The sequence below is a fragment of the Hyla sarda genome, chromosome 3 (genome assembly GCF_029499605.1).
Source record: "Hyla sarda isolate aHylSar1 chromosome 3, aHylSar1.hap1, whole genome shotgun sequence".
NCBI classification, from domain to species: domain Eukaryota; kingdom Metazoa; phylum Chordata; class Amphibia; order Anura; family Hylidae; genus Hyla; species Hyla sarda.
In genome coordinates this window covers 409,698,311-409,711,040 of record NC_079191.1, presented here as the reverse complement: position 1 = coordinate 409,711,040, position 12,730 = coordinate 409,698,311, and the positions used below count along the sequence as shown (strand labels likewise).

The 12,730-nt window shown below is 42.8% G+C and overlaps 1 protein-coding gene across 3 annotated transcripts; it reads left to right on the top strand.

Moving 5' to 3' along the window:
- The first annotated feature begins 2,926 nt into the window (after positions 1–2,926).
- LOC130362973 (E3 SUMO-protein ligase ZBED1-like) lies at positions 2,927–5,470 on the top strand. Of its 3 annotated transcripts, none has more exons than XM_056568172.1 (2): positions 2,927–4,489; positions 4,578–5,470. In XM_056568172.1, exon 1 carries the CDS (start codon positions 3,028–3,030, stop codon positions 4,339–4,341), a length of 1,314 nt encoding a protein of 437 aa, XP_056424147.1. In that variant the 5' UTR covers positions 2,927–3,027; the 3' UTR covers positions 4,342–4,489; positions 4,578–5,470. The 3 variants fall into 3 exon arrangements, with proteins under 3 accessions (XP_056424147.1, XP_056424146.1, XP_056424145.1); XM_056568171.1 differs by having other exon boundaries at positions 2,927–4,493; positions 4,581–5,470; XM_056568170.1 differs by having other exon boundaries at positions 2,927–4,493.
- The last annotated feature ends 7,260 nt before the right edge of the window (positions 5,471–12,730 follow it).

The window sequence follows — 12,730 nt, the reverse complement described above, 5'->3', positions numbered from 1 at the left end:
TTCCTCTGTAATATTCAGCAGCTAATAAGTACTGGAAGGATTAAGATTTTTTAATAGAAGTAATTTGCAAATTTGTTTAACCTGATTTAAAAAAATAGTTTTCCACCCGAGTACCCCTTTAACTATGATAGCATGTTTTTCTTGATTGAAGCGGAGGTGAGGACGTGTGAGGTCGGGATAGAAGGACAAGATATGAGAATAGGATACTGGAACAAAAGACAGCGCTCCGTAGTGTGATACCGTTGTTGCACAAAAATAACTCAGGTGGATGTCACGCTTACCAAAATGGGTTACACTTCACTACGTGCACCAATGGATCAAGGCGTAGAAATCCACATCTCGTAAGGTGCAGATAAAACAGGGGTAGAACTCCAAGGTGTAGATGGGATAAAAGGGCGCTGGACAACCAGGTAACTAGACCAAACGTTTATTCACCCGTAATGCAACGCGTTTCACAGCACAGCTGCTTCATCAGGGTTGAAGACCAGAGCTTCAATGCTGCTTTTCCTCTCCCACAGGGTTTAGATAGGAAGACCGGGCAACACAGGGTACTCCGCTAGTTTAATAAAAATGTAAGATGAAAGCAGGAAACCGTTCGTGAATACTTGCAGCTACTGTGTCGGCGTAGGAGTCATATATCATTAATATCTGGAAGCAGATGGCCCCGTAATTCATGAAAAAAAAAATGGTGGAAATTAAGATCAGATGTTGTGAATTATACACCGGGCTCCGCTACAAATAAATGAAGCAACTTCCAGTAAGCGGGGTGCTTGTGTCGGGGCCTGGACGGGTGCCCACACCTTCTTAGACGGAATGAGGGAAGCCATAGTCACAGCCTGACCCCGATATAAATCACATACACGGCGCGCGCTTTGTATGAATAATAGACGTCCTCATTCCGGTTAACCATCAGTGTAGTCACCTGGGTGTTAGATGGCGGCGTTTTCTTTATTAGGCTGTAATAACATGCTTGGAATATTTCAATAAAGCCAAATTGTAACGTATTGAAATGTTCTCCCGCGGTGAGCGCAGAATAAGTCATTGTTCATTGCACAATGAGGCCAGATGGAGATTAGTCTGGATGTCTGACGGTGAAGTCACTCTCCGCTGACCGGACTGACATGTTCTTGGTAGTAGAAGTCAGGACTGCGGTATTTCTACTAGGCAGAAATATTGGGCACATAATAAAGAATAAGTCTAGCAGGGAAGGGCGCCCCCCATCTGACAATTCTAATAATGCAGTCAGTGGTGACCCTGCTGTAGAGAAGGCAACTGCTTCTAGAGAAGTGGCCTTTAAATTGCGGACCCCCAGCTGTTGCAAAACTACAACTCCCAGCATGCCTGGACAGCCGTTGGCTGTCCAGGCATGCTGGGAGTTGTAGTTTTGCAACAGCTAGTGGTCCACAGTTTGGAGACTGCTATAAAGGACTTATCATGCTTCTAGCCAAATACCCGTAAAAAAAACAGTTTTGGTGGGTTCTATCCATAAAAAGTTACCAAGCAATGTGGGTGCTGCCAGTGTCTATAATGACCAAGCACAAAACTACACGAAAACCGTAGCATATGATCCTCCCCCAATGTACTATAATATGGTGCCTGTAAAGGTCCTGTGGAGTTTAAGCCCTAATGGGTCATGGCTCTTTTGGGGGCTCTATGGGGGTAGAATACGCAGTATAAGGGTACGTTCACACACGGGGATTTTTGCTGCGGATCCGCTGGTGAAGGTCCGCTCTATTCTGGCTTTACATGTGCCTGCTCGTAGTGGCAATACGCTGCTACGAGAAGACACACTGCAGCGATGTGTGTGGCGTACTCTCACATCGCGGCCTCTCTCCCTGCTCTGAGCTAGGCAGAGAGCTCCCGCGATGTGCGAGTATACTGCGACTCGCACATCGCAGTGTGTCTGCTGGTAGCGGCGTATTGCCATTACGAGCAGGCACATGTAAAGCCAGAATAGAGCGGGGCCTTCACCATCGGATCCGCAGCGTAAAATCCGCGCGTGTGAACATACCCTAATGCAGGTAGCTTTGTTATGGCTGATCACCGTATTTGGCTAGACACTAGAATAGACACGATATAAGGCACACACCAAATTTCATAAGAGTTCGTTTTTATTGGTACAGAGATATACATCACAATAACCTGAGTGGGTGTCCCCCCCCCCCAGTTAGTTCCCACGTGTTTCGTCACACTTATGTGACTTCTTCAGGGGCGCATCTCTTCTTACTTATGCTTGTAAAATTTTGCATACTTGGTGTTTTTCTTGTTATACCTTGTGTGTATAGTCGCATTGTGATACTATTATATTGTAGGAGATACTGGGTGTCCCTAAAGGGTTAAATCAAAGTAAGGCAGTCAGCTCTCACCTCCGCCACCTGGATCCTGGAGCACGGAAAAAGGTCCACAACATTTTGGGCTTGAACATACAATCCAAGGAAAAGATAGATCCGGCTTCACAGGATACGGTATAAAAACAGGATACTTTATTCAAAACTTCTAAAGCGGCATACACACAGGCAGTAAACGCCGACGCGTTTCAAGCCTCTCGGGGGGGGGGGGGGGGTCTTAAACTTGGCATGAATACATTTAGTAAATCTGATATGCACCCGATTAGGGGTCACTTGACAGTAGTTACAAACAAACAATAAAAAACATGGTGCTGGATCGGAACGGGATCTATTCAGTAGGGATGTAAGAAAAAATCGATTCGCGCGATTATCGCGATTTTTTGTTCCGCGATACTGAATCGATTTTAAAATTCTGAGAATCGATTTTTTTTTATAAATTATTATAATTAACATGCTACCGCGAGACTACAGACTCAGAACAAACAGGAAGGAGAACGTACGCAGTCTATGCACTCACAGGACAACTCTCGCGGGATCTTGTTCTTTCTCAGCTGCGAGTCGCAGCTGAGAAAGAACAAGATCCCGCGAGAGTTGTCCTGTGAGTGCGTATGTTCTCCTTCCTGTTTGGTCTGAGTCTGTAGTCTCGCGGTAGCTGCTGCAGAGTGAACGCTGCATCAACATGGCTGGCAATGAAAAAGAGATTCGGGACGCGCCGGGGAGTTATAAGGCGGGCATTTGGACTCATTTTGGATTCTACAATAAACCAGGGAGTAAGGAGTATGACAAGAGCCATGCAGTGTGCAAAATATGTGAGGCCAGAATCAAATACTGCGGGAATACGACAAACCTACGTGCCCACATGGCCAGGCATCATGGCGACATAGAGGTAAACTTAAAACAAGCAGCTAGTACCACTACCCCCGCTTCTCAGAGGACTCTTGACCAAGCTAATACTGCCAAGTTTCCACCAGGCTCGATTCGTGCAACAAGAATAACACAATCTGTGCTCTATTTCATTTGCAAAAACCTGCGCCCTCTTAGTGTGGTGGAGAACGAGGGCTTTCAGATTATGGTGAATGAGATGGAGCCCCGCTACGCCATACCCTCCCGACAACACATCACAGACATCGCTTTACCGAAGATGTACAAAGATGTAAAGAAGGTTGTGCTGGAGGAACTGAGTTCTGCCGGGAGAGTGGCTTTGACATGTGATGCTTGGACTTCCAGATGTACCGAGTCGTACGTGACCATAACAGCTCATCACATTACGGGCGAGCGGAAGTTAGTCTCACACGTGCTGCAAACGCGAGCCATATATGACAGCCACACTGGTGAAAACATTGCAGGTTTGCTCCGTGGTGCTCTTGATGAATGGGGCTTGACTGCTAAAGATCCCGTTGTCGTCACAGATAATGCTGCCAATATGGCTGTGGCTGCTAGACTTGCACAGGTTAGCCACATTCAGTGTTTTGCTCACAGCCTAAACCTAGCCTCACAGAAAGCACTTAAACTACCATCAGTGGCCAGACTGCTTGGAAGAATTAGGCGTGTCACTGGCTTTTTTAGGCGCAGTGCAATAGCCAGTCACCAGCTAAATCTCAAACAGGACCAACTCCAGCTACCAAAGCACAGGCTGATTACAGATGTCGTTACACGCTGGAATAGCTCCTATGACATGACTGAGAGGTTTTTAGAACAGCAACCAGCAATATGTGCAGCACTTCTTTCCAATGAGGTCAGGAAAAATGAAAAGGATATCTTCACATTGACTGAGTCAGACATCACATGTGCAGAAGAGGTCCTGAAAGCTCTGAAGCCTATGAAAGATGCCACATTAGTGATGTCAGAGGAGAGCATGCCAACACTGTCACTGATTGCACCACTTCATGCCAAGCTCATCATGGGCACTGAACGAAGTCCTGATGATTCAGATACAGTCAAGGATATTAAGGAAGCAATAGCACAAGATCTAAAAAAAAAGATATGCAAATGAAAAGGAGACCCTGTACATGGCATCAGCTGTTGACCCTCGGTTCAAGAATCTACCCTTCCTCCCTGCTGATGAGGCTGATGACATCTACGCACGACTGACTGAAGCTGTGGAGGTTGAGATACAAAAGCTAACTACTACTTCTACTATGGTAGGTGAGTGAAGGCATCAAAGCAATTGACATTATGTTATTTATATCTTAAGTTTCAATTTGATTACTGCTTGTTTTTGTTTTTCAGCAGCAAGAAGAAGAGGAGGACAAAGAAGACAATCAACCAGCAACTAACATCCAGCCACCCATGAAGAAACCCAGAGCATCATGTGCATTGGCTGAGCTGCTTGGACAAACTTTTTCCTTTGACAAACACCATCGAGCACAAAAATCTGCACATGATGTTGCAGCAACTGAAGTTAGAATGTTTAGAGATGAAACCCCCTTGCCTCTCAGTGATGACCCTCTTGACTGGTGGAGGAAGCACATTGCAGAGTATCCTCACATAGGTAGAGTAGCAAAGTGTTTCCTCTGCATCCCTGGTACAAGTGTCTCTGCAGAACGAGTTTTCTCCACTGCAGGAGACATTGTGTCTGCACAAAGAAGTGTCCTTAAAGCTGGGCATGTAGATCAGCTTGTGTTCCTCAACAAGAATCTTAAGATGAAGAAAAAATAAGCTCAGTCGCTCACATGTTCCATCCTTTTAGTCATAGTCATGTCATAGGAGCTATTCCAGGCGTTGGCGTTTGTTATACTGCAAACATGTTTTGCTGACGTTGCACTTTTAACAGTGTAGGGTTTTATAATAGTTGTCTAACTTGTCTTACTACGTCTACTACAGATGTACATATTCTGCAGAAACACTTGTACCATGGATGCAGACAAAACACTTTGTAGTATACTCTACCTTTTTGAGGAGGATACTCTACTATTCCAGGCGTTGGCCTTTGTTTTATACTGCACAGATGTTTTGCTGTGCCTGTTGCACTTTTAAGTGTAGAGTTTATAATTGTTGTGTTACTGTTATCAATAACTAACTATTAAGTAAATATCTACACTTAAAAGTGCAACAGCTAAACATCTGTGCAGTATAAAAAAAAGTCCTGGAAGCAGAGTATCCTCCTCACATAGGATTAGAATATTGCGCATAATGGCCCAGATTTATCAAACTGTGTGACAGAAAAAATAGAGAAATTTCCCCCCCAGCAACCAATCACAGCTCAGCTAACGAGCTCTGGTAAAGTGAAAGCTGAGCTGTGATTGGTTGCTGGGGGGAAATCTCTCCACTTTTTCTCTCACACAGTTTGATAAATCTGGGCCAATGAGTTTTCTCCACTGCAGGAGACATTGTGTCTGCACAAAGAAGTGTCTTTATAGCTGGGCATGTAGATCAGCTTGTGTTTCTCAACAAGAATCTTAGTAGATTACATAACATTACAATGCAAAAAAAAACCTTGCATGTTCCATCCTTTTATACTTACTTATAGTCATGTCATAGGAGCTATTCCAGGCGATGGCCTTATACTCCTGGTACTCCACACAAATGTTTTGCTGTTGCACTTGTAAGTTTAGGGTTTCATAATAGTTGTCTAACTTGTACCACGTCTAGTATGTACTTATTCTGCAGTCACTTGTAGCAGGGGGGCAGACAAAACACTTTGCTAGTACTGTGAGGAGGATACTCTGCTATTCCAGGCATTGGCCTTTTTTGTGTTAATGCTCTCACCGCTGTTTTCCTATTACACTAGTGTAGAGTTTATATAGTTGTCTCCACTCTTACTGTGCTAGTAGTACAGTAAGGCAACTATAAAAAAAAAAACTCTACACCAGTGCAACAGCAAAACAGCTGTGCAGTATAACAAAGGCCAACGCCTGGAATAGCAGAGTCGTATGTGTGAGGACTAGGATTATGGATACTCTGCTATTCCAGGCGTTGGCCTTTTGTGTTACTGAACAGATATTTTGCTGTTGCACCTTTAAGTGTAGAGTTTGTCTACTGTTATATATTGCACCTTAAAGCTTAAAGGAACATTTAACAGTTGAAGTTGGTAGCCTTCATGTTAACTCTGAAAATGCATTAAAGCAGGATTGCACTTTATTTTATTTTTTTGTAAAAAACATACTGGAAGGAATAACCTTATTTATAAGGCACATGCCTTCGTATTTTATTTATGTTATACAGAATTGTATTTATTTGTGAAATCTAGTATCAAACCTCAGCTAAGCTGTCAAAAAGTATTAGGTTTGTTATAAAAAAAAAAAAAATCCTGCAAGCACAAGAGTTTGTTGCTTAAACACTTGTTTGACTTTGTAAGTCCTCATTGTTCTTAAGAAAAAATAAATGTATGTTTAATACAGTACATCTTTGTGTGAATGTAGTATTGATGTGTAGAATAAGTTTTCCCAAGCTTTTAATAGGGAATATCGCGATATATCGCGATATATCGCCATCATGACAGTATCGCGATATATCGAATCGCCACCCTGGTATCGCGATTCGAATCGCCAAATTATTGGCGATTCACACCCCTACTATTCAGGCGTCACTATAACGCGGCGCTGAATTGAGCGAGATATATTCCTACATCCGTATAGATCTGCTATGTTACACGGTCTTAGTCCATTCACATAGGCACTATTATGGGTGTCAAAGTACTCATGTTATAAATAGAAAAGGACCAAAAATATATAATAAAAGATTTAAAAAAAAGCTTTTATATTAATAAGTCAAAATTAAATCTTGCCAAGAATTCATGCCCAAGGGGCGTCTTGTTTCCAGCATAAACATCCAAAAGGATTCTCGATTTAGTGAAAAACTTTTATTTTTTAAATCAACAAGTGCCAGAAAGGTAAACATATTTGTAAATTGCTTTTATTAAAAAATCTTAATCCTTCCAGTACTTATTAGCTGCTGAATACTACAGAAGAAATTATTTTCTTTTCGGAACACAGAGCTCTCTGCTGACATCATGAGCACAGTGCTCTCTGCTGACATCTCTGTCCATTTTAAGAACTGTCCAGAGTAGGAGAAAATCCCCATAGCAAACATATGCTGCTCTGGACAGTTCCTAAAATGGACAGAGATGTCAGCAGAGAGCTCTGTGTTCCAAAAATAAAAGAATCTCTGTAGTATTCAGCAGCTAATAAGTACTGGAAGGATTAAGATTTTTTTAATAGAAGTAATTTACAAATCTGTTTAACTTTCTGGCACCAGTTGATAAAAAAAAAAAAAAAAAAAAAAAAAAAAGGTTTCCACCGGAGTACCCCTTTAAAGGGGTTGTCCGCTGCCCTGCATTTCGGAGCTCCGCTCGCAGCGTCCGGAAGTTCATTATTCCGAACGCTGTGTGCGGGCTTCCGTGTTCGCGGACGCCGGGCAGAATTAGAAGACACATTTCAGACGCCAAAATAAATCAGTTTAATTCATCAGTCCTATGTAAACATTTCAAAACTGTACATGGGGGAGACACGGAGTCTTTAAGAATACAGAAGGAGGTGATTTAACGGTTAAAGGGGTTGTGCGCTGCCCTGCCTTTCGGAGCTCCGCTCGAAGCGTCCGGAAGTTCATTACTCCGAACGCTGTGTGCGGGCTTCCAGATTCGCGGCAGCCGGGCGTGATGTCACCCCTGCCCCCTCTACCAAAGTCTATGGGAAGGGGGCGTGACGGCAGGGACCGCCACGATAGGACAGGGTTTTAATGTGTATTTGCCGTATAAGACGCACCAACTTTTCCCCCCCAGTTTTGGGGAAGAAAAGGTGCGTCTTACACGGCGAAAAATACGTTAATTCTCCCGTTACTATCGCCGGTCACAAAATAACGCCCGTTATTAATAACGGGCTATAACGGGTTAAAACGGCTATTAGAAAATCCCATTATAGTCTATGGGATTTTCTAACAGCCGTTATTGAATTAGTACCGGCCGTATAACTGCCGATTTCTTAACGGGCGTTCATAACGGAAGTGATTTTATAGTGTGCAGCCTAATCTGTGAAAATTGTTTGCTATATGAGGTAACAAATGGTGGGAATGTTTTGTTTTTTCCACTATTAAAATTCCTATTCTGAATATTACTTTTTTTTTTTCTGTTGGGAAATTAGATCTTTACGTTCTTTTAGGCTTGCCCTTTCTTTAGCACTATTCAGACTCTAAGGGACAGAGGGTACTCGACTGAGTCTCCCAAAAAGCTTATCCGATTCTTTAAAAGACACTGTGTCACTGGAACAATTACGTCTACGGCGACACCATTCCCCATACAGAATATTACGAAGAGTATGTGCTGGGTGACAAGAGCTCGTCTGTAAAATGGTGATATCTGCAGATTCCTTTCTAAAAGGAGATATTTCTAATTTGTTATCAACTATAGAAAAGGTAACATCTAAAAATGAAATATGTGTTTTGGAAAATGTGGTAGTGAATGCTGAATTTAAAGGGGTTATCCAGGAAAAAACTTTTTTTTTATATATCAACTGGCTCCAGAAAGTTAAACAGATTTGTAAATTCCTTTTATTAAAAAAAAAAAAAATCTTAATTCTTTCAGTACTTATGAGCTGCTGAAGTTGAGTTGTTCTTTTCTGTCTAAGTGCTCTCTGACGATACGTGTCTCGGGAACAGCCCAGTTTAGAAGCAAATCCCCATAGCAAACCTCTTCTACTCTTTGCAGTTCCCGAGACAAGCAGAGATGTCAGCAGAGAGCACTGTTGCCAGACAGAAAAGAACAACTCAACTTCAGCAGCTGATAATTATTGAAAGGATTAAGATTTTTTTTAATAGAAGTAATTTACTAATCTGTTTAACTTTCTTGAGCCAGTTGATATATAAAAAAAAAAGTTTTTTCCTGAAATACCCCTTTAAATCATTAGAGTTAATATATTGCACAAAGTCTTGAAACGCGTTTCCTGTATCCCTCCATACCGTGACAATATAATCTATATACCTGCCAATCCACTTTATGGATTGAAAAATATGGATTGGCTGGTTTGAAAATGAACATTTGCTCCCAATATATCATAAATATATCTATACGCCCCCGTTTCCGAGTCCTTAAGGACTCAGGGCGTATGGGTACACCCTATGTTCTTCCAGTCCCTGCCGCTTGCCGGGCAGGGACCGGAACAGGATGCCTGCTGATATTGTTCAGCAGGCATCCCGGCCTATCTCCCAGGGGGGTCCTGAGGTCCCTCCATATCGGCAATCGCTGCAAATCGCCAGTCAATTCAGACCTGCGATTTGCAGCTATTCTGGGTCAATCGGGTCTCTGGTGACCCGGAAAAAAAGGGTGAATGGGGCTGTCCGAGACATCCCCATTCACCCTTACCCAGCAGGAGTGAGGTGGTATGGGTGCCGCCTCATGATCACGTGATTGATTGGTTGGAACAACAGACCAATCACAGACCAGCTGGGTGGTGATCGGGATGGCGATCGGAGCAGAGATCGCCACCGGCGGGGGTCTCCTACCTTGCCCTGGTCCAGTGGGGGTCCCCTCAGGATCGGTGGTGTCGACAGGAGCAGCAGGATCTGTGGCGGCAGCTGCGGCGGTTCCGGCGGCAGAATACAGCAGGAGGTGAGGCTTGTTCACCTTCTGCTGTTGCTTAGCAACAACTCTCGGCTTGCAAAGCCAAAGCGCATGCTGGGAGTTGTAGTTTAGTAACAGCTGGAGGCACATTTTTTCTATGAAAAAGAAAAAAAAATTTTACACCAACATGCTGGTGTTGCGCCATACTTTTAATTTTCATAAGCGGTAAAAGGAAAAAAAAGACCCCCAACATTTGTAACAGAATTTTTCCTGAGTACAGAAATACCCCAATATGTGGGTGTTAAGGGCTCTGCGGGCTCTGAGGGGTGTAGTTTCCAAAATAATATGCCATGTGTTTTTTTTTTTTTTTTGCTGTTCTGACACCATAGGAGCTTCCTAAATGCAACATTTTTCTTCTTTTACCCCTTGTAAAATGTCAAGAACTGGGTCTACAAGAACATGCGAGTGTAAAAAATGAAGATTTAGAATTTTCTCCTTCACCTTGCTGTTATTCCTGTGAAACACCTAAAGGGTTAACACACTTTCTGAATGTCATTTTGAAGGGGGGTGCAGTTTTTCTAATGGGGTAATTTATGGAGTATTTCTAATATGAAGACCCCTCAAATCCACTTCAAAACTGAACTGGTCCCTGAAAAATTCCGATTTTGAAAATTTTGTTGAAAATTGGAAAATTGCTGCTGAACTTTGAAGCCCTCTGGTGTCTTCCAAAAGTAAAAACTCGTCAATTTTATGATGCAAACATAAAGTAGACATATTGTATATGTGAATCAATATATAATTTATTTGCAATATCCATTTTCTTCACAAGCAGAAAGTTTCAAAGTTAGAAAAATGCAAAAATTTTCATGAAATTTTGGGATTTTTCACCAAGAAAGGATGCAAGTAACGATGAAAATTTACCACTATGTTAAAGTAGAATATGTCACGAAAAAACCATCTCGGAATCAGAATAATCGGTAAAAGCATCCCAGAGTTATTAATGCATGAAGTGACAGTGGTCACAATTGCAAAAAAGGGCCGAGTCCTTAAGGTGAAAAAGCGCTCAGTCCTTAAGGGGTTAAGTCAGTACATGTCCGGGCTCGTCTGAAGTTTGCTAGAGAGCATTTGGATGATCCAGAAGATGATTGGAAGAAAGTCATATGGCCAGATGATACCAAACCCCTCACGTTAAATACAGTATCTCTAATAAATGAATCCACCCCTTATGTTTTTGTAAATATATCTTTTCATGTGACGACAGTGAAGAAATGACCCTCGGCTACAATGTAAAGTAGTGAGTGTACAGCCTGTATAACTGTTTAATGTTTTGTCCCCTCAAAATAACTCAATACACAGCTGCTAATGTCTAAACCTTGGCAACAAAAGTGAGTACACCCCTAAGTGGAAAAGTCCAAATTGTGCCCAATTAGCCATTTTCCCTCCCCGGTGTCATGTGACTTATTAGTGTTTTCAAGGTCTCAGGTGTGAATGGGGAGCAGGTTTATTTTGGTGTTATCGCTCTCACACTCTCTAATATTGGTCACTGGAAGTTCAACATGGAACCTCATGGGAAAGAACTGTCTGAGGAGCTGAAAGAAAGGATTGTTGCTCTACATAAAATGGTCTAGGCTATAAGAAGATTGCCAAGCAGGGCCACCATTAAGAGGGGGCACAGCTGGTACCCCAGCAAGAGACTGGGGGCTGCGGATCCTAGGGCTGCCACATGACGGTAATTGCCATGCTGGGACCTGTGATTTTTATTCAATAACAATATAGCAGTATTAGTGGTCATGGTGTGGTGTAATTTTTGTCCCTTGTATAGTGGTGTTATTGGTCATACTAGTCTGTGTAAGGGGCCCCAAAATTTCTCATGGCAGCTCCGTTGCCAAGACCCTGAAACTGAGCTGCAGCACGGTGGGCAAGACCATACAGCGGTATTACAGGACAGGTTCCACTCAGAACAGGCCTCACTGGGGTCGATCAAAGAGGTTAAGTGTATGTGGTCAGCATCATATCTAAAGGTTGCCTTTGGGAAATAGACGTATGAGTGCTGTCAGCATGACTGCAGAGGTTGAATGGTAGGGGTGGGTGCTGTCAGTGCTCAAACCATAAGCTGCACACTGCATCATATTGGTCTGCATAGCTGTTTGTCATCCCATAAGGAAGCCTCTCCTAAGATAAAGCATAAGTAAGCCCACAAACAGTTTGCTGCAGACAAGCAGACTAAGGACATGGATTACTGGAGCCATGTCCTGGGGTCCGATGAGACCAAGATACATTTATTTGGTTCGGATGGTGTCAAGTGTGTGGTACCAACAAGGTGAGGAGTACAAGGACAAGTGTGTTTCGCCTACAGTCAAGCATGTTGGTAGCAGTTTCATGGTCTGGGGCTGCATGAGAGCTGCTGGCACTGGGGGCTATAGATCATTGAGGGAACCATGATAGCCTAAGGCAGTGTTTCCCAATCATTTTCAGCTTAGGGCAAATTTCAGATTTTTTACTTTTATACGGGGCAACAACATCCCCCCCCCCCCCCCCCCATATGCAGTTTGCCTCCTGGATGCAGTACCCCACTTTAGGTAGTTTTTCCCCTGTATGTAGGGCTCACCTGTAGTCAGAAAGCCACCTATAGATAGGGTCCCCCAGGAAGTAAAAAAAAATCTCACCCCTGTTCTCTCACAGTCACCGCCATCTTTCGGCTGCCACTAGAAAACTGGAAAACTTTTTTTTTTTTATCAACTGATGCCAGAAAGTTAAACAGATTTGTAAATGACATCTATTAAGAAGTATTAATTATACAATTCAAGATATTACACATGACCCACTATCCCGCGCTTCATTTATATAGGATAGGGGTGAAAACTACGTCACAGTGTGTTAAATGTGGTTT